We start from the raw sequence: 26,358 nt of genomic DNA, 5'->3' as shown, positions 1-26,358 counted from the left end.
ATAAATGTGTTGATCGTAGCGGCCAGCAGAGCCCAGCAGAACTGCTGTGTCACAGGTTCAAATCCAGCTGAGGTCTGTTCCTCCGTGTCGCTCCCCTCAGCTGGCTGCTGCCTCTTCACGCTGTTAATTAAAGGAAACATTGCTGACAAACATCTTCATGGAAATTTAAGAAAACAATAAAAGGACCTTTACCACACAGGGTGAACAATTAAAATTCAGCAAAGAAAACATCTTTTTGCATCCAGTGTAGTGTTCCTTCACTCCTGTGTGCTGTCCTGAATCAGATTCACGCCGCTGTCTAACTTTCTTGTAGCCGAGTGGAGATGAATAAATGCAGCGTTTGCTGGCGCGGTGTGGGTGTAATTGTATATTGTCAGCCATCACGACATACAACACAGAGATTAGGAATGTAGTGAGCAGTAGGCTGCTCCGACTCAGCGCTTTGGAGCTGTCCATCTGTCAGATAGAGCTGCACACACACATATAGCAGCACACCATACATACAGCAGCCTGCTCATGTGCCACCTGGCAAAAGAGCTGAATATCACCAGCTTTAAGCATCAGCCTGTGGACAGAGGAGCTTTAACAGTTTTCATGTCTCATTGCAAAACACATTTTTAGCCACCGTGCTAGTTGGTCACACTCCATGTCTGGTAGGAGGCTGGTTTGGTCTGGAGCTGCACGATATTGGGGGGAAAAAAAGATATTGTGATATTTAGTTTTTCTGCGATGTATGTTGTGATGTGACAAAATACAGGAAGCTTCACCAGGTGACCTCCGTTATTCTATTTGGAAAGAATTATTCATTGTGAAACCATTGGGGTGCATCTGCCTCAAAAACAACAGTTATTTCCAAATGAACAGCCGTTTGAAACCTTTCTTATGTCATGTAACCTTAACTAAACCATCCACGATAGGTTTTTACTTTGGATTCCATTCAGATCTGGCTTCATCATACTGAGCTCAGTGGTGCTGATTTAAACTGCCAAACAAATTAATTGTGTTGCTTTGTGTAGTGGCAACAGTTCTGATGATCTGTTTTTGGTCAACTTTGTCCTTTCTGTAGGCGTTTTAATGCTACCAATGTAGAATCAGAATCAGCTTCAGTGGCCATGTATGTACACAACATACAAGGAATTTGGATTTGACTGTTGGTGTCGCCCTAGGAATGAGCAAGGAGAATAATACAATAGGAAAATATAAAATAAAGTAAAATAGCTGTAGAAAGAAAAAATAAATAATGAAAATAAAACAACATATATATACATGAATTTACACATCTGAGCAGATGTTTCTTTTTGCAACCAACTCTTCCTTCTCAGTGCTTCTCTCCTCTTCTTGCTCATTTTGCTGTGTACATGTGGACTCTGCATGTCAACATGTCATGTGATTAAAGTGAAAGAAAAAACAACTTGGTTCATCCAAGAATCCTTAAATTGGAGCAAATTATTTTCTATCAGACTTCTCCTGCAGATTAGTCGTGAAGAATTAGAACCGTTTGAGTTTCTTTTTGTATCAGATTCAGATTCAGATTCAGATTTGTTTATTGTCATTGTAACAAGTACAACGAAACGAAGGTGCAGTCCTTTCAGTGCAAAAATATAAGAACTTGGAACAATAAAAACTTTGTAAACACTATATACAATAAACAAGCAAAAAGAAATGAACTCTATATACAGGATGAAATTAAATTAAATAATAAGCACGGTGTATTATTGCACAGAGTGGATGTTGGGCAGAGGTAGTGGAGTTGTGTATTTCACATTATTTTGACTGGGAGGCGAGCAAAAAACGTTGCACTTCAAAAAAAGTGCACATCACCATATTACTGCTGTAACGGTACACTGTACAGCCCTAGTTCGGACTGGTCTGGGTTAGGTAACTGAGCCTTACAGATATCTTTGTTTGTTTATTCCACCATCTGTGTCCACAAAGAAACATCTCACTCGCTATTGGATGAATTGTTGTGAAAGACTAGTCGATCTGGTCATATTATGAAATCTACTGATTTCAGGGTTCTGAAGCTCCACCAGTAGACTAAAATCCTCACCTCCCTCTGAGCTACAGCAACCTCCCAGACAGATCTATAACAACAAAATTTCTTAAAGATATTCATAAAAATGACAGAATCCGACTCCTTGTCTATTGTAGCTCTCGGAAGGATTTTGTGTTTCTGCACTACCAGGTCTGTGACAGCCAGTTACCCCTGGCTGCACCACATGTCAGTCAGAGCGGGAAACACTGGGGCTCGACGCCTCCCCTCGACTCCGGTGAAACCTCTGGAAGCTCAGGATGTGCGGCCAAAGAGGAGCCTCCTCATGAGGCAGGGTGACCACGACGCCTATATCCGCTGAGTCATGACTGACTCACAGGAGCTGCTACAGATCTGCTGTGGGTGACGTGGAGGGGAGAAGCGGGAGGAACGGCCATACAGTCTTTTTAACCCACAGTGCAATTATGCAAATGGAATCATTGGACTGCCTCTTGCAGTTTAGTTCCAAGACGGCAGGTTATTGATCGGGGGAGGGAAGAGAGAAAGAGCTGAAATGAGGATAAGAGGGAGAAGATATAAAGAGGGAGAAAAAAAAAGTTGGGTTCAAGTGGGGTGGCAGGATTTGCAGGGATTTATCCTCAACATCTTCACAACTCGAGAAGGAAATCAGTCGTTTCTCGTTAAGTCTGATTCGAACGGCATGGTTTTTAATAATGGTAAAGGAGACGCGTTTCTAAAGTGTTTTGTTATGCATAGAGGGGAAATATAATTTGAGTTGTATATGAAGTGCTGCACTGAAGCATTCGACAGTTTCTCACTGTGACAGTAAGAGTGTCAGCATGTGACACTGAGCACGTGCAAATCAACGCATGAAAAATTTGTACAAAAAAAAAAAAAGAGAGAATTTCAAATGAATAACCTGTTTTTGTTGCTGAACCAAACGGCTCTGACTCATATAAAGTGTGACAAAAACTGTGGTTTGTTGTGGCAGCTTCCCCTGCTAGCACAAACACTGCCCCCTGGTGGTTGGAAGAGCACATGGTTCAGATTCACACAGTATCATGTCAGGTGTGTGCCGAGGGCCTAAAAGAGATGTTAAAAGGGTGTGCAAATAGATGTATTTATTTGTTTTGCATTTAGATATATTTTATGAGTATTTAAATCGACATGAATGCCTTAAAATGTGTCTAAACTCATTGCAACACCCTCTAACGTCTGACAAACAACTCAAAATCCCCTAAAATGATATTGTTTGCATTCACATAAGAAAAAGAGCAATAAATGATTTGCTTTTTAGAACGTGTAATTGCTTGACAAATTACTTAAATGAGCATCTGCCCGTTTAATTTTCCATTGAACTAATCAGTTAATTGAATGACTTGCAGAGCGACATCAGCACCTCATCACATCACGATCCAATCACGACTACTAATTTTATTTATGGCACTTCTTCCATTAGAACTCTACGACTAATCGTGATATCAGATCTAACTAATCTGAGATCAGCTCATGTGAAAGCATAGTGGTTCACTGGAACCATTTTTAAAGCCATTTCAAATCTCTTCTTCATCTCTTTCCAGAAAGGTCATTTTGATAAAAGTCATATTCTGTCTGTAGGTTTATAGACTTTTTTTTCTCATTGCAGGCATTTTGACTTGTTGTAGAAGAAAAAGCACAGGTGGAAATGATGTTATTAACAGTGGCTCAGTTCCATCTGGTGTCTCAGTAAGTCCTGCTCACAGACTTAGCATGAACAACACCGGGACTATGGAACTGGCTGCCCTCCATGAAATACGCTCATTAAAATTATTAATTTCCCGTGTGCTTTTCCTGCTATGACAAGCCAAAGCGTCTGTTGTGAAAAAGGTCTCCTGTGAATATGCTGTGCTGACTGAAGGCTGAAGACTGATAAACTGGCAGCTCTCTTTATAAACTCTGGCCGGTTTTGTGTTGATCATCCGTCTCTGTTGCATCAAGCTCTGACGCTCTGTTTTCACCACACATTTGTTTTTCTGTTCATTCTGCCCATGCTCTGCAGCTGCTGGATGCCAGGAGAACCAAGGTTTGTCCCTATGTTTGCACCACGAGTTGCGTGCACAACATAGAGTCACCTTCAGTGTGGCGTGTATTTTCAGACACCTGGCAATCCTTTATGCACCGTACAACGTCTCCTCCTATGAATCCTGTAGCCTCCAAGAGAAAGTGGAAGATTCTCCGCAGTTCAGCCTTTCCCCCCTTTTTGTCCCATGATATGTCTCCCCATAGACACTGTAAACCCAGAAAGTGATTTGTTTGTTTAATTACATCAGTGCGAACATGTCTGGTGCTCCATCCCTCTGTAGTAAACCCTACAACCCCAGAATGCCTGTAAAGTTGGTTTGATTTCAATGAAAGAAGCTGTTTCCACTCCTTCAACTCCTGATCGGGCCATTTTCTGGACGTAGATCGATCTGGAGGAGAAGCTCAACAGACAAACCAAGGCTGAGTCCGTCTATGACAGAAATTGGCCCTTTGTTTCCCTAAACCCAGAACAAGCCTTCCTATAGACTACGAAATACGTTATAGTGTGTGGTTTCATTTTACTGTGGATAGACACCTTTATTCAACGTGTTTTGTCCCGACAGTGTTTGAATACTGTAGCTTCTGTGTATTCATTTCCTATTCTGAGCCGTCCACCCACGATGGACGTAATCAAAGGCGTAGTCTCTTCTTACATTATACTCACTAATCCTGCAGACACCTTCTCCCTAAACACTCGTCTGAACCACAGTATTTGTCTCCAGGACTCCCCTTCGTGGGTGTTTAAGATTTCTGGTGCTGCAGGACACCATCAGGAAGCTCTTCATGTATAAAATAAAAGAGCATCCTTTCACAGCAGTTAATCTGTTTGGCAGCTTTGATTTACCTCAAGCCTCAATATATGTTTTCTAAAAGCAGTAAAATTCAGACTTTCTACAAATAAGCCTACAATCAGCTGTTGACAGTCGATTTTTTAGCCCAAGGTAAGTCACGTGTTTCCTGTGTTTGATCCGCTGTACCATTAACTACTTCAGCAGTGTGTTGTAGTGTGTGTTTACCCCCCTGTTTAGTGTTATCATGAGAAAAGGTTGCATTGTGCGTTCTTCCGAAAATGAATTTCAATCATTTTTGAGTCTCTCTGTGTGTGTATACGTGTTATGTGTGTGTGTGTGTGTGTGCTCATCAGCATCTCCAGATGACCATCCAGGCTCTGCAAGATGAGCTGCGCACACAGCGAGACCTCAACCATCTGCTGCAGCAGGAGAGCGGCAACCGCTCCGGCAACGAGCATTTCACCACCATCGAGCTGACGGAGGAGAACTTCCGGCGGCTGCAGGCCGAACATGACAGACAGGCCAAAGAGCTCTTCTTGCTGAGGAAGACCCTGGAGGAGATGGAGCTGAGGATCGAGACCCAGAAGCAAACGCTGGGAGCTAGAGACGAGTCAATTAAGAAGCTGCTGGAGATGCTGCAGAGCAAAGGGCTGCCCCCCGGGCCGGGCAGGGCGTCTGAGGAGGAAGAGCAGGAGAGAGCCAGACGCATTGCTGAGGCAGAGGCCCAGCTCGGACACCTGGAGGTCATTCTGGACCAGAAGGAGAAGGAGAACATCCATCTGCGAGAGGTATTCTATGAGCAGAATTATGTTAAGAGTTCAAACTGAGTGTTTCTTAGTTTGTTGTCACTAGATGGCAGTGCTGAACATCACAAAATCAATATGCTCCTCTCTGCTGCTTAAATCGCATCATATTGATTATGCAACGTGTAAACTGAAAACTGCATCAGTTGCATGAAACATTCTGCAGATACACTTTCTATGCATTGTGCGGTGCATTTTTTTTTCTCCCTTAAGTCTAATTTTAGCCAAATAATCCCACTTTCAGCAGAAATTACCATTGACTCTGCTGCTCCAGTGCGACATAACACTGTGTCTTGTTTTTTTAAGGAACTGCACAGAAGAAATCAGCTGCATCAGGATCCGAGCAAAACCAAGGCTCTGCAGACCATTATAGAGATGAAAGTAAGAAGTCCACTCACATGCAGCCGCATACAGCAGCCCAGTCCAATAGGGCATGTCCAAATAATCATTCTTCATCGTCTGCGTCTCCAACCAGATGTTGTTTGCACACATCCGACGGGCTGATATTCACAGGCCTTGTATCATGTTAACCGCTGCACGTCTAAACCGAGGCCTTCGTGTTCTCGCGGATCTATTGTTGTCATTGGCAGCTGAGTCAATCATCAACACGCTGTCACATCTCTCTATCTGCCTCTCGCACACAGACACACTGTATCGCCTCACAAAGCAGTTGTGTAAACATAAACAAGAATCAATATTACTGTTCAACACGGTGGCTCACTGAAGAGGCAGCCTGCTGTGCCAAACTGGAGCACTCTGGTTTCATGACTTATTTTTCTCAATAATTAGCTCTTTAATGTTGCACACTGTCTGCGCACAGACGCTGTTGTTCCAGTCTCGTTCTGTACAGGCGAGGTTTGTGTAGAGCTGTAGAGCTTTGTTTTGAGTTTTACTGAATATTCCGATCTAAATCATCTGATGATGGCTGCAGTTTTTCAGTTGCTGTTTGCCTTTAAATGGCATTTTGGGTTTGAGTAATTTGCACAGAACATACATGTGTAATCACCTCAGTAAAGCGGCGGATTATATCGTGTTTAATGTAAATTTGAAGCTTCAGAGGTAATTTAAGTGTATTTAAATACTGGCACAAACATACATATTTCATGAGATGATGTTTAAGATGGGCTGTGATTGCAGTTTCCAGAGACCGCACCCATCGCCTTCAAGAGTCATTTCAAATCACATTTTACATGCATCCATGTTCCATTCCCTACTACAGATTTTTAAAATCCTTATCTCGCCTTTCAAGCGTAAAAATGTCTCCACACTTGTTGTGCGAGCGCTGGATGTGGCTCCAGAGATATCAGGGCCATCCAGCTACCGAACCGCTGTAGACACCACCAGCCTCACTGCAGAGGCCTGACATCACTTCCTCAAAATAAATCATGACATCATCGCTGAGCTGACACAGCCCCTCTCTCTCTCTCTCTCGGCTGGATCGGCGCTGTGCAGGCCCCAGCCTCTCTCGGCTCGGTCATGTGACATCTGGGCTCTGGGATCCTGTTGATTTTCATACGGAGCGAGGGAAGTCCCGCCTCCTCCTCCTCCTGTGCTGTGCAGGAAGACCCTGCGTCTCCCCTCCCCTCCTCTCCTCTCTCCTCTCCTCTCTCCCTCTGCTGTGTTGATGCTGATGGAAGCACGAATAATCCTTCCTCCCTCTCTCCCCTACATCCCTCCCGCCCTCTCCTCCTCACTCACCAGAGACAGTGCACAGTATATAGCCTGCCTGCTGCTACCATGGAAACAGGTGTGGTTGTTTATGACAGTGAGAGGCCAGTATGCAGGGAGATAGAGGGAAAGAGAGACATGCAGAGGCAGGGAAAGAGAGATAAAGAGCAAGATTTACAGACCAGGTCGATGTACCAGTGATTACATGTGGATGGAATAAAATCACTCCTCTTTGAAGGTACGGTGTCTCGTGTCTATTGCAGCGATGTTAGTTCGTTGATGTTCGTCTCGTAACACAGAGACCGAGGTGAGATGCAGCAGAAGGGCGAAGTGCATGTACATGTGCAGCGCAGTTAACCCCTCAGATCCTTCTCCGCTAGTCCATCATTCCTCATTACGATACATTACCCATGTTCCTCTGCATCGGGCTCCGACTGACCCTGCTAATGGCCACAAGTTCACAAGTTCAGAGCCACTAGGAGGAAAGGAGGAGAGACACAAAAAGAGAGAAAGACAGGAAGGAACAAGGTTGCTCTATGCTCTGCTGGAGAGGGAGATGGACCATGGCTAATCTTAAAGACGTTGTATTATTTATTTAAAAAGCCGTGAAGCTAAAGCTGCACTCACAGTCGCAGTCCAGAGACTGGATTCTGCATTGATCTGCAAGCAACTACGGCAAAAGCTACGGCTTGTTACTTTCTCTTCCTTTCTCTCTGCCCATTTCTCTCCGGTCCTGGCTGATCTCTGCGAGCTGGATGTGTGCTCAATATTTCCCAATGGTGATTAATCCTCTGAGCCGCTGCAAAGAGCTGGGTAGAAAGCTTCTGATTTCACCGACAGATACTGCAGTTGCTCTGAGCTCGACCAAAGAGCTTCTTCCATTCTCTCTTTATCTCCCTGCATCGCTCCTGTTCTTCTTCTTTCTCTCTCTCTCTCTCTCTCTGCCTGAATATCTCTCTGGATCTATTTTGTTCTCTGTTAGTCTTCATGTCTCTCCTGGACTCTTGTCTTTAGTTTATTTGCATCATGCAACTTGTGGACATGCCAGGCTGGGTTTTGAGGTGTGTCTCCTCCGCATGTTTGTGTGCAGGACACCAAAATTGCCTCTCTGGAGCGCAACATTCGAGATCTGGAGGATGAGATCCAAATGCTGAAGGCAAACGGCTTACTGAACACAGAGGACAGAGAGGAGGAGATCAAACAGATGGAGGTCTACAAGAACCACTCTAAGTTTATGAAGACTAAGGTAGAGACCGCTTGCACCGTGCATGCAGATGTCGAAACACTGATGATGTAAAACTATGGCACACGCTGTTCAGGATGCAGACAGACCTTAAATTAGCTGCTTTAGCGTTTGTTGTCAACTGAACTGACCTCACCTGCTTTAGTGTTCACACCAGTCACGATGTTTGCATGCCAGAATTCCAGTTACATAGTCAAGCCTTGAGCATAGCGACCCAACATCTGTGGCTGCATCGAGCTGCATGTGTCCGCGGCTCTCTGGGGCTCGTGTGACTCTGTTTTTAAAAAGCGCTCTCTGTATTAGTCGATCAGGCGCAGACCAGCCACAGTTTTGTTATTCTATTTTTAGACTTCTTTTCATCAATCATGAATAGAGATGATGTATAATATATGATGAATGCAGGGGAGTCAGTCCCAAATGCATTTTTAATGAGAGAAAAGCGTGTTGATGAAAATAGTGCAAGAGCTGCACGGACTACAGGAGGATTCTCGCAAAGACACAAACATGTCGTGACCGGTGGAAACATCACTAAATGTTAACGGGGCCGGGCGGGTGACCGTGTTCGGTGTGTTGTGCAGATCGACCAGCTGAAGCAGGAGTTGTCGAAGAAGGAGTCGGAGCTGCTGGCTCTGCAGACAAAGCTAGAAACTCTCAACAACCAGAACTCAGACTGCAAACAGCATATCGAGGTGCTCAAAGAGTCGCTCACTGCCAAGGAGCAACGCGCTGCCATCCTGCAAACAGAGGTAATGAAGAACCCTCAGCTTGTTTGCGCACATACAGTATATCAACCTCACAACACGCTGCCTCACAAACAGTTTTCGTCCTCCTTCGCCAAACTGAGCAAATAATTGGCCTGTCCTGGGACCGAGGCTTATTACTGCAGATCAGATCAGCACTTTGTTTACGTTGGGGACTTTGTATTAAGTGAACTGTGTTTCAGGTCACCACCGAAGAAAAGTTGTTGCACAGTGTACTGTCACAGCACGCAAAACCGTCAAAAAGCTGCGCTAATGTATAAACAGCTGTGACAGTGTTACTGTAATGAACACACTAAAGATGGCCACCTCAGTGCTGCTCAGATTTTCTGCAGTTGCATGAGGATTAAGTTAAGATAACTTAAAAGCACCCTGAATAATGATGTTTTCCCTGCAGATTTTTTAAAAAAATAAGAGAATCCCCTTTTGGAATAACCAGACAAGCTCTTTTATTGTAAGCAGACTAACTTTGTGGTGTTTTCGGTTCAGGTGGATGCTTTACGTCTGCGTCTGGAAGAGAAGGAGTCCTTCCTGAACAAGAAAACCAAGCAGCTGCAGGACCTGACGGAGGAGAAGGGTACTCTCGCCGGAGAAATCAGGGACATGAAGGACATGTTGGAGGTCAAAGAAAGGAAGATTAATGTCCTGCAGAAGAAGGTGAGGATCAGACGTGAAGGAAACCCTCACCGTTTAGACAAAAACAAATCACTCCCTCACTTCTTCTTATGCTATTTATTGACTAGCTGTGGTGTGACAGTTTACGTAATTTTTACTCCAGATTTCAAATGAACAGTGGCTGTCAGACTGTCCTGGACTAAACCAGTCACACCGTGAAAACACAAAGCAGAGTGGTTACTGTGTCCATTAAGAGTGAGAGAGTTTCCTGCTCTCAGGGGGAAAGTGTCCATAGAAAGACAAGCAGGAAGATATTTCTGCCTCACTGGCTCTAGTGTGTGTATGTGCTATAAATACTCAGCGAGTGTTACTCCCTCCCTCACCCTGACCTGCTCACCCATTCTCTTTGTTTTTTTTTTCTTCACTCTTGTTCAGTCACACCTTCTCCCTCTCATCCATCCACTTTAATCTGTTTGTCGTCATCTCTCGTGAGTTCTTTGTTTTTCTCCCGATGTGATGCTCGTTCCGTCATTAACAGCAGATTAGATGAGTGCACATGCTTTACTGTTCTGTGCTGTATTTAAAGCCCAATGTCCATTTGCTGACAAACAGCAGTTTAATATATATATGCTGCTCTACACTTGGTTCTGCTTCTCAGAACTCTTCTTCAACGCCTGACAGTTTTTGATGCATTTCTTCCTTAAATGCTTTGTTGCAAAGCCCCAGCACATTCCAGACTGCAAACACAGCGGCGTCTGTAGACGGTGTTAATCTTCAAAGACTTCTGTAATCACCGAGTCCAACTATTGCACCAACTTTAAACGCTGCTTTGGTTTTGAGATCACGTTTTTTACCTCTCTGCTGCTTTTTCCTCCCTCCGTCCACATCTTCGCTGAGTCAGATCGAGAACCTGCAGGAGCAGCTGCGGGACAAAGACAAGCAGCTGGGAAACCTGAAGGACAGAGTCAAGTCTCTGCAGACCGACTCCAGTAACACAGACACTGCCCTGGCCACCCTGGAGGAGGCGCTGTCAGAGAAGGTAGAGTACAGCAGCCCAGCATCAGGTCGGGATGTGATGGGCCGTCACTCGACAAAATAACTTCTGCTCGGGGCGCCGCTAGAGCTCACCTGGTTGAGCTGGTATCCCATGTATAGGGGCTGTAGTCCCTGACAAAGCGGTCATGGGTTCGAGTCCCGCTCATGACCCTTTGCTGCAGGTTCTTCTCCTCCTACTTTACAGTCTCTCTCTCTTTCTGTCCTATCTAATAAAAAAGGCCAAAAAATATCTTTAAAAAAATAATAATTTCTGCTCTTTGGGGCGTCATTTGCAGGCATCAAACTGCTAAAAGTGCTTTTTTTAAGATGAAAAGTTAAATCCTTAAATCATAAAACTGCACATTGTACACTTTTAGCAATTTTAGAGCTGCTAGTAGGTGGTACCTTTAGAACAGACTCCAGATCGGTTCACCTCTGGTTCTAGTCTTTATGCAAAGGAAAGTCAGCTGGTGGTTGCTTCATACGTAGTGTACGGACATGTGAGCAGCAAAAACTTTCTCATCTCTCTCTTAGCAAACATGTTCCTGACAACCTTTCCTGCACTGTTGCTCACAACCAGCAACAACAGCCTTCTGTCAAAGCTTTAGGTTTATAAATGGATATAAATGTAGGAGAAGTTCAGAAGTCTCTTTCACTGGTTTAAAGTAGGTCCTCCTGCAGAAGACTGCAGCACAGAACCAGCTGTGAGCGCACACCTACCAAAGACCTGGAGTGATTGTTCAAAATATCGGTCGTGATGAATAATGCATGAGCTGAAGCAGTATGTATAATTCAGGAAAGGGTAGGTTTAATCTGCTCGGTGCTTTTGATCTGATTATTATTTTCCTTCTCCGGTGCAGTTTCCTTTATGTCCAATCAGACAGTGTTTGATTATTTCATCCCTGTTTAATAATAAGAATTTTACAAAAAAAACCTAACAGCAAAATTCCAATATGGTGCACCTTGTTGTGAGGTTTGGCATCTTCGTTTATTTTGCATTTTTAGCTAAATCTAATATTTTAATCATGTTATTATGATTATATCCAGGATCTTTTTATATTAGTCTGTTAATTTCACTTTAATAGCTACTGGAGATATGAAGAATTCCACAAATGACATTAACGTGTGCTTTCAAGGCTTTTTAAAGAATGAACATGCGTGTTATTAATCATGTGATCACCTGAGGGCTGCACCTTTTCACCCCTTTTCAGCAACTTAATGAAAGTCTAAAACGTTTCCAGGATGAATCTTTCAGTTTTCTGCACGAGTCACTGCAAAGCTGGGTCATTTCGCCGAGACTGTATAGCTCCTGGTTTCAGTCCCAAATGGGCCATTTCAGTGTCTGTAGCTTTAAATGCAGCTGTTGCTGTTCGAGCTCCCTTCAGGAAGAAAACTCTCTCTGTGTGTCTGTGATCAACTAAGCTGACTGCACGGCAATCAATGTGTACGAGACCAGGACTCGCTATCGCTACTGACGCTCCTCCTGAGCGATCGTTCTACATAGAATTATTAAATTCAGATCACAAGCAATATTTTCAACTCATGTGTTTGACATTGCATTTTTAGAATCTGTATTTTTTTTTAGTGGTGCAGAGAAGCAGCTTAAAAACAACTGTTGGTCAACGTGTAGTCTTCACACTTCTTGCCTTGTCTGACAACAGAAACATGTGAATGAAAGAAGCTTCATTAGGAATTCAAAATGCAGCGTCTGTGAGCACAGAGAGCAGGAGAGAAGTAAACACAAGTAAAGTGCTGAGTTCAGGTGGCACCAGTGATCCAAAGTCCATGTTTATTGGTCCACATTGGTGTTCTGATTTAGCTTTGCATTCCCACAGAGCTCACAGACCTGTGGCCATACGATCGATTAGCAAAACTGTGCTCACACTAAGAAGAGCAAATGCAGGAGTAAACATGTTCACAGCTTTAGAAAACATACAAAACACAGTAGAACATACGCTCACCATATGGGACCTTTAAAGTTTACTTTTTCTCCCCAATGTTTAGTCTTTTGATCTATACGGACTCTAATGATTCACTTTTAATTCTGCCAGGAGAGGATTATAGAGCGTTTAAAGGACCAAAGGGAGCGAGAAGACAGAGAACGTCTGGAGGAGGTGGAGTCGTACAAGAAGGAGAACAAGGATCTGAAGGAGAAGGTCAACAGCCTGCAGATAGAGTTAACAGACAAAGAGGTCAGTGAGCGGGTGTAGGGGTGTGTCCATATGACTGTACACATGCCGTGCCTTTATGTTTGTCTACTCTGCTGAGCATGCACCGCACCTCTTTGTATGTACTGTACAGCATATATTGGAGCTCTCTCTCCCTCAGCAGGCCTTTATGTGACATTTAAGCATTCGCCTCTGGCACTGTGGCCTAGTTACACCTGCTAACTCTGTGCTCGCTCGCCCGGTTTCAACTTGTGCTAACTGTCTGTGCTGGCTCTCCACCTGCAGTCCAGTCTCATTGATCTGAAAGAACATGCATCATCCTTGGCATCCTCTGGCCTCAAGAAGGATTCAAAGCTCAAGTCACTGGAGATTGCCATCGAGCAGAAAAAAGAGGAATGTAGTAAGTTGGAGACGCAGTTGCAGAAGGTAGGTGTGCGTCTCTCAGTGTAGGATCAATACTGTGTAATGTGCAGTTTTGATTTGTAAAAACAAGTGCTTAATCATTTTAAACCCAGATCTATTGTGTTTTATATATTTAGGCGCACAGTTGATATTAGAGTCAGATCAGAGCACTCAGTCAGCTGAAGCACTCACGAGCTTTTGACACACGATTTATTTAAAAGTACTCGAGTTTCACAGTCATCCCTCATTTTTGTTTTACCGTCTGAAAGATGAGTCCTAATTTGAGCAAATAAAACCCTCCACATTGCAGAAAATAGTGATCACACAGACTGACTGCATAAAGTCTACATCTAAACAACTTCTACAGCAACTTCGCCTGATGGAAAGCTCGAGAGCAGCAACTACCTCGTTGCCATATTGTGTTGCTGTCAGTGTTAGTTTCCACCGTAAAGGATAAACTCTGGTTACTGTGGTGCTGAGCAGGATTCGAAAACAAACGAGGATTTTGCACGGAGGATTTTTGTGTAAAAACTGAATGGAGACTGTGGAGATGTTCCTCGTTAATTGCACTGAACTGTAGATGAGAAGCAGCGTGTCCACTGTGAGGAAAAGAACCAGTGTGAGTCCAGGGACAACTTGAATGGTGACGATTAGGAAGTGACAGACTTTAGTAAAAAATGGAGCTATTTATTTTCATTCTTATGCTAAAAACGTTTGGTTAAATACCGGTTTAGTGCTCATATATTCCTTCTGTTCAGGCTTTACAGAACAGAGCAAACTCTCTGCCATTCGATCGAGACAGCGTTAATATAAAATCCTTTATCGAGCTAATTCTGTGTTTGAATAAAGTTCTGGAGTCGCCCTGTGAACCGGCCCCACATGAAGCCCATCACGCTTTCTGTGCTGTAGCAGGCTGCCATGCTTTGTCAGTGTGCTGCAAGCAAGCGGCGGACAGTCCATGAAATAAACCCGTCCGCCTTCTCCACAGATCATCGCTGTACCTGTTCCTCAGCGTTCTGTCTGTCGTGCCACCGTTGAACCAACACGTGCTGTGCTCAGACTCAAGTGTCAAACATGTATTGTAACGTGTCTGATCCTGCTGTTCTCTCCTCTGGCTCAAAATGAATCCTAACATTTGCTCTCCCGGGACCTCCCCCTTCCCCTTCCCCTCCATCCCTTCCCCGTGTCCCCCTTCCCCTCAAACTCCTCCGTTTTGCAATGTAGCAAGCTGAGCAGCTATTCAGTCACATGAACAATCCTGTAAGTCCCTCTCCGGAGCTCTCTGAGGCACATATTGAAAGCATGAGGACACTGATAGCCGCTTTTGAAACATGCTTAGATGGTGATCGTGCCGACTCCCAGCACAGGTTCTGCTTCCACCCACCCAGATGCATGTCGCTCATTGCACTGTACTGATATAACGAGCTTCCTACTGCACTCAGAGTCCTGTGCACTGTGCTCATTCTGTAACTGTGTGTGACACGTGGTGACACTGGTGTTGCATATCCAGTACCGAAGGTTTGTGTTGTCAGTAGGAATTTGCTCTATTTGACGCTCTATCGCCACGTTATTGGGTACCTGGCTAAAGCTAGTGCAGCAGTCTGATGCTACAGTCCTGCAATGCATTCTGTTTTCCTGAATGTTAAGATGTCTTAGGTGGTATTCATTCAACATTACAACAGCATCACGATCATTTTGAAAGACGTAGTGGTACTGAATTAGATAAGGCTCTCACAATCATAATAATATAAATAATTGTAGTGGTGATATTAAGAATAATATATGAACTAACTATTTACGTTGCGGTTTTGACAGACAATGTACAAGCAGGAGTCAACATAACATCAAAACAACATAAACACACGCCCAAAAATGCTAAATGTCACCATGAAAGTAAAACGATTAAAGCAATAAAATGTTTATAGTGAAGTCACATTTTAGACAGAAAAAGATGTTTTCCAGGAGAGCAACACGATTACAAAATAACAGGTTTAAATATTGAGATCAAGACCCTATAATGTTTTATAAAATACATAATCGCGAGAGTAAAATTAATATTAAGGTTGGGATATTATTAATTATGTAAATTTACCTGAGTTAAAACCTACAATATCATATACTCTAACAAGTTACCTCATTAATTTAAATTATTATTTAGGATTAAACCCTTAAAAAAATACACACAGAAAACCAAACAAATCCAAACATTCCCTTTCAGCAGCATAGAGGAGGAGAGGATTAAACCTCCAGCAGAAACCAGCGGACGCAACAAGTGAAGCCCTCAAAACGACGTTTTTTATGTTTTATGTTATTATTGTGTTTATTTTAAGCTAAAACCAAAGTGGGACTTGTTGCACGACTGTTGTATCGGGCTGCATCAGCTTTAGCTGGACGGACCCGTCAGGTTTTTTTGTTTTTTTTAAAATTCCTGTCGTTGCCTGTAGCTGCGATTAGTTTATCTACAGGGTGTTTTTCTTAATTTTCCACTACAGCAAAAGTTCTGCACACTAATGTTGAATAGAAAAAAAGCTGGTAAAATAAATAAGAGTATGAGTGTGGTGATAGTGTTTAGACACTGGACCTTCACACTGATGACAGTGATCTAAAACACAGCACAGTTCAAGATTATAGTTCCTGAGTTCCTGTCAAACATCAGCCTCTTCACAAAGATGGCTCAGAAGCTTTACGTAGTGGAAGTCGCTGGACGTCACCTGCTTTGCACATCCCTTACTTCCTGTATTATATCTTGTGACACCCACAACCCCAGAATAAAAACCAGCAGAGGCATTTGCAAACTGTGAGAACGATTTTTTCCAAAATATATTTTTGATGCTGAGTTATGTTTGATGATCAGCGACAAATTCTTTACGTTTATTTTTAGCCTCTTAAGATGCCACTACCCACAATCCAAATTAAGCTTTAAATTGTGGAGCTCGGTCACATCGTGAGGACAAAATAGATCAACGTGAAAACTGCTTTTCAGCAATTTCTCATCCATTATAAAGCTGAACGCAGTAAACAAACTAACACAGAGTCACTCCAACAAGTCAGATTACAGACTGAAGAAGAGTGTCAGTAAAAGTTAAAACTATTGGAATAATTTAACATCTAAAAATTGTGACAGTTACAGCAAAATAGTGACATTTTTAGCTGTTTTAAATACAGTAAAGCCCTGTGTTGTTTTTAGCCACACATCGTAAGAGATGTCATTACTATTTGTACAGATTTTTACATGTGGACAATATGTACAGTTTTGGCCAGTGTTGTTTTTTTTTTTTTTCTTTTATTGACAGTCAACATGCCAATTCATACTTGTTTTGAATTGATAGATATAAAAATAAAAACAAAACAGGAAAACAAAACCCAAAAAAGTGGAATTTTCACTCAAAGATTTTAAAATAACAAATTTTTTATTTTAAAAAATACTGGTTTTTGATGTGAACATTATTTATAGGTTTGCCTGTTTTTACCCCTCATTTATTATGTAAATGAATGTTTTTGTTCTAGGAAGTCATTATCTGTAATTTAAGACACAGGAAAACATTGTAAAATAACACAACACTGGCATAAAAATTTAAGTTAAAAACAGTTAAACAACCTTTTTTGCAAAGCTCGTGGCCGTATAATGCAATAAAGCTCTTTACTCCCTTTTTTTATTCCACTTCTTCAGTGATTAGTGAGTCTGAAATGAGTATATTTTAGTATCAAATCGTACAGAATGATCTCCTACATGCTAACTGTTAACACTGTTCCTCATGCTTAAAATATGAAACTTGATGCAGATCTACTTGGTCGCTCTCGCTTCTCTTCCTCCATCCTTTTGACTGACAATTGCAAAACAAACGTGTGCAGTTTCATTGGGTTTGCATGACTTGGTCGACCTTGTTGCATGTCGTCAGTGTCCGTGTTGCCACGCTTCTCTTTCGTCTCGATGTGGTGCGGTTAGCTGAGGTATCAGCCGTGGTTGGAGATCACTGCAGTGTTTTGGTGGATGGCTCTGTACACCTTTTGCGACATGTGTTGACATGTGTGGCTGTGTTTTGTCTCGAGGGTGATGTGTACCGCTGTAATGTATTTCGTGGAGCGTTTATGATGACGAGATCCCTGCTTTCGATGGTGTGTGACAACCAGTGAGACAGAAGCATGATTTAGCATCTAGCTCCCACTGATTTGTGACTGTTTTTCCTTATTAAAGTGCTGTGCAGACACCAGACTCACACACACACACACACAGTCCTGTATTCTGCATACTCACCAAGTGTGCAAAGTGACTGGGAGTCTCAGAGGGCCCTTTAAATAGAGCTAAATAATAGCTCTGTTAAAGCTAATGAGCCCGCACCAGTAATGATGCTTTCGTCCACAACATTTTACTCTGTTTTCTTCATTCAGAAAGACATACAGAGAGCAAGGGAGCTATATGATATAGGCCACTGATGGGCTGCAGTGTACTGGATGTATCTCTGTTTCATGGCCAGTAAAACACTCTGAGCTGCACTGTGTGTCTGCGTTGACGCTGCGATCTTAACTGAGTGCGTCGTCGGGTGTGTGTGTGCGTGTTCGTCTTTCTTTGGGGGTGTCCATGCAGAAGGCCCACGAGGTGGAGCAGCAGTCGGGCCAGAGGGGGAAAACGGAGTACGTGGACCGAGTGAAGCTGCTGGAAAAGGAGATGAACTACTACAAGGACGAAGCCGGCAAGTCTCAGGCGGAGGTGGAGAGACTCCTCGACATCCTGCGAGAGGTGGAGACCGAGAAGAATGACAAGGACAAGAAGATCGCTGAGCTGGAAAGGTAATTATTCTGACTATTTAGAGAATTTAGTTAAAGCATTTGAAGGCTGGTTAAAATGCAGTTTAGCCTGTACTGATTTGTCTCACAGTGTATATTATTCACTCTTGCTGTAGGTACATATTTGCATATCTGTGGACTAAATCAATGTGCATTTGTCTGAAGCAGCTCACAATAACTGCATTCTCTGTTTTTTGTTGGGTTCTGCATATATGCAACGTCTCCTCTCAGCTCTGGACCAAAAAGATATGATAACACACATAAAGTATAAATGAGAAGAGAGAAAGCAAAACTTTACCTAAGCAACATCTACTAAGGGTTAGTTCACACGTCAGATTGGAACAGAAGCAAAAGCAGGTTCACGATTACAAAGACTAATAAAGCACAGGGAGCAGGCGAGGCTAAGAAGAAACAACGAGATCTAATCAGGAGAAAAGCAGAATGCTGGAGAGCCAAAGCACTATGCACACAGATAATCTGGCTCGTATCAGGAATCAGGCGATCAGACGGACGTGGAGGATCAGATGATGGAGGAGGTGGGAGTGGCTGGTCTGACGTGAACAGAGGTCACTCAACGTCTCGTACCATGACGTGGCCATGCACTCAGTTTTGCACAACTTTAGGCCTTAATACAATTTAAACTAGTGATTTATAGTTAAAAAATCCCCCTGTGCACTTTTTCTGAAAGTGGAAGTTGGTTATAGGGACCATAACTGTTTTCTGTAACAGTCTGTAAACGGGGTTTTTTCTGCCATGAACTTGGACATTTTTACATTTGGGCTCTTTGGGATTGACTCACTCTCAAGTGGCCGTTTGAGGAACTGCAGCTGTTGTTGGTATTTCAACGCTGGCTTTATTTTTCGGACTCGCAGGTTGCTGCATGGTAGCTGCAGTGTGTTTTTTTCTGCGAGACTTTTGAGATATCAGTCTCAGTTTTCCGCCTTTAAGTTCTGTGAGCGTCACAAACAAAACCCCCTTCAGACAAAATTGATTATTTAGTAATATGGGTGAACTAGCCCTCCAATCCTAAGCAATACGTTACGTTCCTGTTTGTGCCGAGTGGCTCCGAGCTGGTTATTCTTGTCCCTGATGGATGTCTTTGTGGCTTTAAAGCGCGGGGATCTTCATATTTTCAGTGAACTTCCATCGGCCTCTGTGTACACGTTCTGTCATTTTCACATCAGGTACAAGTTTGACGTCATGAGGGTGTCGGCACACCGTTCTGCCTCAGATCAGACGCACTCAGACGTACATCTTTCAGCGGACAGTAGTCGCACTTGCTGCTGAGATTCACCAGAAGTTTCTCTGTACAACTCTCGATGTCGTGTTGCTCAGTCACCCCCTCATAAAAGAGGTCAAACTAATCTCAGTTAATGGAGCACATAAATAAAGCGGGTGGCCTCTTCAGCTCTTGGCTCGCTGCTTAATGCGTTACGAGTCTCCATCCTGGAAGCAGCTCTGCATTTTGGTTTGGCGGATGGAGGACATCGTTTACCTGGAAAGGATTCAAACTGACTTTAAGACCGGTTGGACCGCATGAGAACCAGACGAGCACCGTCTGCCGGTGACAGCCCTGCTCCCCGGTCACTCACCCACCACGTAGTGTTAAAGCCAGTTATATGTTCCCCTCCCAGCTAGTGATAGGAGGCCACTTTGGTGAGTGTCATGCAAATTTGTTAGTGGTGTTTGATTAACTGAGTGTTCTTGTCCTTTTTTTTTTTTTTTTTGCCATCTTTACCCACTTCTTCCCTTTTCTATCTTCTGTTTCTCGCCCACCGGTCCCTGTCTTTACCCTCTGCCATTGATCTCTTTCAACCTCGGCCCTTTTTTTTCCCCCCTATCTGATTTTTCTTCTCCATGTCCTTTGCCACTCTTTCTCCGTTGTGCCCCCCTCCGACACCTCCAGCCCCCCACCCTCTGCCCCTCGCCCCACCCCTCGTCCCGGTGGCAGAGCTCCCCCTGACCCGCTCCCTTCTGTGTCCGCTGCTCCCCAGCAGATAGGGGGCATGGTGTGGGATTTCCTGGGAAAGTGAGTGCTCTGCCCTGGCACTTCAGCTCGGCTGCGTGGTTTAAGTCTGCGACTGCGACTGCTGCAACTGCATCTGGTTTCACCCGTGTGCCTGGGTCTGCCTGCTGTCTGAAGGATTCACAGATCTTTGTATCAGCGTGACGGACTTTGCTTTCAGTCGGCGGTGTTGCTACTGCACTCGTGATACAAAGATCCCTGGATTCGTGTCCGCTTTTTGTTTTAGCACGTGTTTGCTTTTGTGGTTAACTGTTGATGCTTGTTGACCAGCCTGTGTGTGTGTGTGTGAGTGTGTGTGAGAGTGAGAGCTTGTGCTGCATGCTTATTCTCATCTATCTGTGATGACACAATGAGGAAATATCAACAAAGATTTTGCCGTATGACAAATCACTTTCCAAATCAGCAAATTGAAAGCAGACTGCAAAAATATGTCAAAAAAAATTCTGCATGAAGTTCAAATCCTTAAAGTTTAAGGTTTGTACTTCAACACATGCAACACATGAGGTCATACTGTTTGAAATATATGTCCAGGCAGACATATATTCTGTGGTGTTCCTGTGATTCTTGTGTTGTGGCCTGTTTCTGTTTCGTGATGCACGGTGAAGTCACACAGTCGATTCAGTCACACCAAGGATTCGGCAAATGAGCAACCAAATTTCACAATTTACGCCCTTATCAGACATTTCACTTGTATATACTGTACATGCTGATAATACAGACAATACTAGAGTATTTCCTGTATTTCTAGCAGCTGGTTTTACGTAGAACTTGGTGTGATTTTCCCAACTGCCCTCGCTTCTTCTTTTTTTTTTTCCATTTTATTTGAGGTTGCTGTACCTTTGTGTGTCCTTTGTTGAAATGGCTTGCACACTGATACACGCACACACACACACACACACACACACACACATAATATGTTTGTCTTTTTGTGGTGTTTGGCTGTTTGTAGTAGCTTATTGTAGGAAGTGTCTGTCCTTAGAGCTGAGGCCTCCTCCTGCCATGAGCACGCTTCCCCTTCTCATTCCAGCCACCCATCTGCCCGCCTCACCCTGGTCACCCTCTCTAACTCACCTCTGCACCTTCAGATCCTCCTTTTTGTCCCAGTAACATCACCTGACAGCTCCCGTCTTCTCAAGTGGTCTTCCCCAGTGCCCACCTTCCCGCTCTCCCGCCCTCCCGACCTGCCCCACCTGCCCTGCCTAGCTTGCTCTACCAGACACTAAGGGAAATGATCAGCCTAGTGGCCTGCATGAATAGAGCTGCTGTGCTCCAGGTCTACACGCGCTCAGTGTGAGGTGCTGTAGTAGGTAGGGTCTGGACTGAACTCTCGGTCCTGAAGTGTGTCAGTTCAGTCGGGTCTCCTCTGTCTGAACAACCCTGCATCCATAACTGACTCTCTCACCGACTCACTCCTTCTTGCCCACTCGATCAAACCACTGTTGGCTTCCCCTCCTTTTGCTCGGCACTCAGACCTTGTCCTCTTCCCCTCTTCTTCTGTTTTTTTTTTTGCCCGGCTAATTTTTGCCTGTCTGACTGCATGTCTGCCTCTCCCAGGCTTGGCAGCAGATGCACATGGTTCCATGTTGTAGAGAAGGTGCATCCTGCATTAGCTGTGTCAGAGGACTGTCACAGGCGCGTTTATAACCTCCCATGTTGTTTGACAATGAACACAGCGTGATCTTCTCTGGGTTCACTGTATTGTTTTCTTCTTGTTGTTTCTTTCTGTTCTGGTGCTAATGTCTCGTTTTTTTATTTACTTTTTCCTGTGTGTGCTCTTGTCTCCTGCTTCCAATGTCTTCTTCCACTTGTCCCATCATCCCCTTCTCTTCTACCTTTTCCTCTCCCCCGTCTGCAGTCTAGCTCCCAGGTAAGTACTGACCCTGCTCCCATGGCACCCCCATCTCTACCTGTGTCCGTCCTAACTCTGGTGCTTATACCTGTGAGTTGTAGCAGCAATCTCATGTTAACATGAAGCTATCAGTCCATCCGTGATGCTCATGACTTGTTGCTGTTCTGGTGATCCCATGACTGGTACTATTTTGAAACAAGACTCATTCAAAATGCACTTGACATGATTGCCCTTTACGGTGCTGTGGCTTGTTTGTATTTCATGTCTTTGTTGTGGTTTATGGGTCCGTAGCAAACCCAACTCACATGTCTACTTACTTGTCATATAACTATATATCCTCCTGAATGTATTTGCATTGGACTAATTGCACAATAACTACAGAACTCACTGCCTTTAGTCATTGGAGATCCTAACATCTTGTGCATTTTACAGACAAGGAGGCAAAGATCAGACTAAGAAGGGTCCAAACATCAAATTGGGACCACAAGGGGACAAGAAAGGCTTAGGACAGGACCCTCGTAAGGACGGCTCCCTCGACGGTGGTCACCACGTGAAGGTGAGGATTTTACTCCTGAGGAATATTTACTACACACGGCTCAGGAAGTGTGTGTCTACAACGTGTCTTTTGTGTGCGCCCACGTAATCCTGTCAGTTGGAGGAGCTGATGAACACGCTGGAAAGGACGAGGCAGGAGCTGGATGCCACCAAGCAGCGTCTGTCCTCCACACAGCAGTCTCTGCAGGAGAGGGACACCCACCTCACCAACATGAGACAAGAGCGCAGGAAACAGCTGGAGGAGATCCTAGACATGAAGTAAGTGTTGTTGTGCGATGGGATTCTTTTAATGAAATGGATTCATTGCTAGTCTGAGAATGTAATCCAGCGTCTCCTTGTTCTACCCACAAAAACAACACCCTGAACAGATCTGAGCTGACAACTAGGGCGTGCGTCATTTCAAACCAAAACGCGTGGTTTAAATTCTCAGAGGGTAGTTTTACAGTTTCGCTCTGAGAGACATTTTGAGAAATACTTTATTGTGACAATCTGAAGTCTTGTCCTTACGTTGAGGTTGCCAGGCAACCAGATAGGACCCCAGAAAGTGGCTGCACCCTGCCAAGAAATAGATGTGCACATAAACATAACCATTATGCTGTTTTTACACTTTAAACGGATTAGACAAAGTATTTGTATTTCCCCGTTTTGAGACTTTATTCTGAGCTAACCCGCTGCTGTGTATAAATAGTGAGAGTGGCGTCAATTTTCTCATGTAACGCTCAGCAAGAAGGCAAATAAGCATATTTCTTAAAAGGTTCTTAGAGCGAGACGTGTAGTCTGAGTTGTCCTTTTGAAAAGAACAATCTGATTTCGGAGTGACTTTTTGCACGTCACGGCTCATCATCTGGCTCCTTTAATTGGATTTTGGCCTTAAGTAGTTCTAAATGCACACAGACAGTATGAAATATAAATAGAACTGATTTAAACAGTTTTTTTTTTTAGTTAAAACTGTCCTGAATTGGTTTCACTTTGTTTTTTCTTTTTGTGCTGATGCTATAATGTTGTTTTTTTCCAGACAACAAGCTCTGCTGGCAGTCATCAGTGAGAAAGATGCTAATATTGCACTGCTGGAACTGTCTGCCTCCAATAAAAAGAAGACCCAGGAGGAGGTGCTAGCCCTCAAGAGGGAGCGCGACAAACTGATGCTGCAGCTCAAACAACACGTTAGTACTGCAGCACCGTGTCAAGGAAACTTCCCTCTGCACTGTCGCTGGTTGCCAGGCAATGTTAATCAAAATGAAAAGTACAGCTGCACAAGGCGGCGAGCCACTTTTTGCATTTCATCTGCAGGGTTGTCGAGGACACGCATGGCCGCTCTGCAAGTTCCGTTTTGGCACTTTTCCCGAATGTTACGACTTGCTTTGCTGTATGAGTCAGCGTTGTTTTTGCGTTGTTTGGGAAAACATAAGTCTTAAATTATCCCAGTCAGGGGCTGCAAGGTGGATCGGTGGTTAGCACTGTTGCCTCGCAGTTAGAAGGCTGCCGGTTCGCGTCCCGGTGAGGACACCCAGGATCTTTCTGCGTGTTCTCCCCATGCAGCGTGGGTTCTCTCCGGGTTCTCCGGCTTCCTCCCACAGTCCAGAAACATGCTGAGGTTAATTGGTGATTGTAAATTGTCCGTAGGTGTGAATGTGAGTGTGCTTGGTTGTCTGTCTCTAAGTGTAGCCCTGTGATAGACTGGTTACCTGTCCAGGTGAACCTGCCTCCAGATCCATTCAATGTAAAGGCATTTGACTGTAATATTAAAGGCATGTTGAGCATGTCAGAAGCTGAGAAGTTAAGTCTCTCAGCAGTCCAACTCTCAAGTCTGCAGCTCTGGTCCGAGTTTCACTCCCCAAGTTCTGGCTACAGCAATCTGGCCTCTTGGTGTCTCTGTAAGTCGTCTTATGTTGCTGGCACACACTGCTAATTAATATTTAACATGATATAAGCAAAAGGTAATCCAATGCGCTTTTTCAAAAATTACAGCATGTCTCTCCACAATAGGCTCGCTGTTCAGTGTGGGCACTGAAAAACAGCCCTGGTTTGGTAAAATGGAAACAAAACAGTGTCTCAGACCGAACCACAGAACCCTTATACAGCCTGTGCACATTCAGGTTTGTACAGAGGACAGGGGGAAAGAGAGCAACCGTAAAGCCACAGACTTTACCTTTAAGCACTGTAGATCCTTTCCCTTTCCAGACATGCTCTGCTCTTCATTAATCTGGTGGCGACAGAACATGTTGGCTTTTTGTCTGAATACTTAATCGAGCAACTTTTCAGTAAAAGACAGCAGCAGCCTTTCTAGGTCGGACTGAGCAACATCTCAGTATCACTTTCAACACGACACAAGTCTGATGCAGTCGCTTCATGCATTTACATATGAAACAACATCAGTGAGTTCACAAATTAGTTCTAATTATAAATTATCCCTGGCATGGAGACAGGATCAGGTTGAGTCTTGAGCTCCATCATAGCTGTCCGGATGTTTTTATTTTACTGCTAGTAAAGTTGTAGTTAGATTACCATCATATGTGGACAGTGTTAAGGAAACAAGACATAAACCAGGCTGGACACTTTGATTAGTTGCCATTAGTTTAGATTTATTCTTATGTATGTCTAGTCTCGTGTGAATGACAAACATCACGTGCGTACCACGGCTGTCTCCATCATTTTTGTGGGTGTGTTGGAATGAGGAACCTGAAGTCTGAATAAGTGGTTGCCATCAGTTTAATGCACCGAGGAAGCAGCATTGTTATGTATCCCGTGTCTGAAAGGGCCATAGATAACTCTGAGGTTACCAAATAGCAAAATACTAAAGTATACCAATATGTAAATGCAGGAAAACATTGACTACTGGAGAGGAACAGTGGTCATGATTAGAGCCGTAAGAAAACTGTATGACATTTTTGTTTACTTCATTGCCAAGAGTTGAAGACTGATATTGTTGTTGTGAATGTGCATATTTACTGTACATTACCAACCTGGTTTAGTTGAATAATTGATATGTGAAGAGAATCCAGGAAGTCTTCAGCTTGCCTTCAACTGTAAGCTGTCAATTTACGGACATAAGATGAACTTCATTGATCCGTTGCCAGGTATATTCATGTTACAGCAGCTGGATACAGATAAGGCAGGGATAAGAATTACTAAAGTACAAGTACGGCCATGACAGGTGAGGTTACATGTGAACACGTATGTTGCATGGAGCATAATGTACGCACAGTTTTTGCTGTTGCATTCAGAGCGTAAGTGGGGGAAAGACCAGTGTTAGACATGATGCTCTTACACATGAGGAGCTGTAAGACAACAGTGTCATACAATTTGGTTATATGTGAGCAAGCTTTGTTTACAATTAGCTGTAGAGAGAAAAACAGCGTTAAGTGATGCTGTGACACCGGAAGAGCTGTAAGGAGAAGAAAAAAACAGTGTTAGATGATGCTGTTTCAAAGTAGATGAGCTGTGTGGCGGGAAAAAAAACCTGTGATTAAGTGATTTATGTCTTAAATAAGCGACAGGATAAACAAACAGTGTTGACTAAAAACACACGATGCAGCTTGTTGCATCTGTAAGGCTGCCAAGAGAAAATACAGCGTTAAAATGTGAAGAGTTCATTTGCAAAAACAG

General features: G+C 43.7%; 1 protein-coding gene across 1 annotated transcript in view; it reads left to right on the top strand.

Moving 5' to 3' along the window:
* The window catches only part of erc2 (ELKS/RAB6-interacting/CAST family member 2), a 35,431-nt gene that overhangs the window by 5,330 nt on the left and 3,743 nt on the right, over positions 1–26,358 (top strand). The window contains exons 2-13 of the mRNA XM_008286327.1: positions 5,199–5,633; positions 5,955–6,029; positions 8,407–8,562; positions 9,138–9,305; positions 9,807–9,974; positions 10,834–10,971; positions 13,019–13,159; positions 13,421–13,561; positions 18,126–18,325; positions 22,630–22,753; positions 22,850–23,010; positions 23,768–23,915. Coding sequence (XP_008284549.1) covers positions 5,199–5,633; positions 5,955–6,029; positions 8,407–8,562; positions 9,138–9,305; positions 9,807–9,974; positions 10,834–10,971; positions 13,019–13,159; positions 13,421–13,561; positions 18,126–18,325; positions 22,630–22,753; positions 22,850–23,010; positions 23,768–23,915 — 2,055 coding nt within the window. The remainder of the gene's footprint in view (positions 1–5,198; positions 5,634–5,954; positions 6,030–8,406; positions 8,563–9,137; positions 9,306–9,806; positions 9,975–10,833; positions 10,972–13,018; positions 13,160–13,420; positions 13,562–18,125; positions 18,326–22,629; positions 22,754–22,849; positions 23,011–23,767; positions 23,916–26,358) is intronic.

The sequence above is a fragment of the Stegastes partitus genome, unplaced genomic scaffold (assembly GCF_000690725.1).
Source record: "Stegastes partitus isolate 25-593 unplaced genomic scaffold, Stegastes_partitus-1.0.2 Scaffold10, whole genome shotgun sequence".
Taxonomy (NCBI): Eukaryota; Metazoa; Chordata; class Actinopteri; family Pomacentridae; genus Stegastes; species Stegastes partitus.
This window is presented reverse-complemented; position numbering and strand designations above follow the sequence as displayed.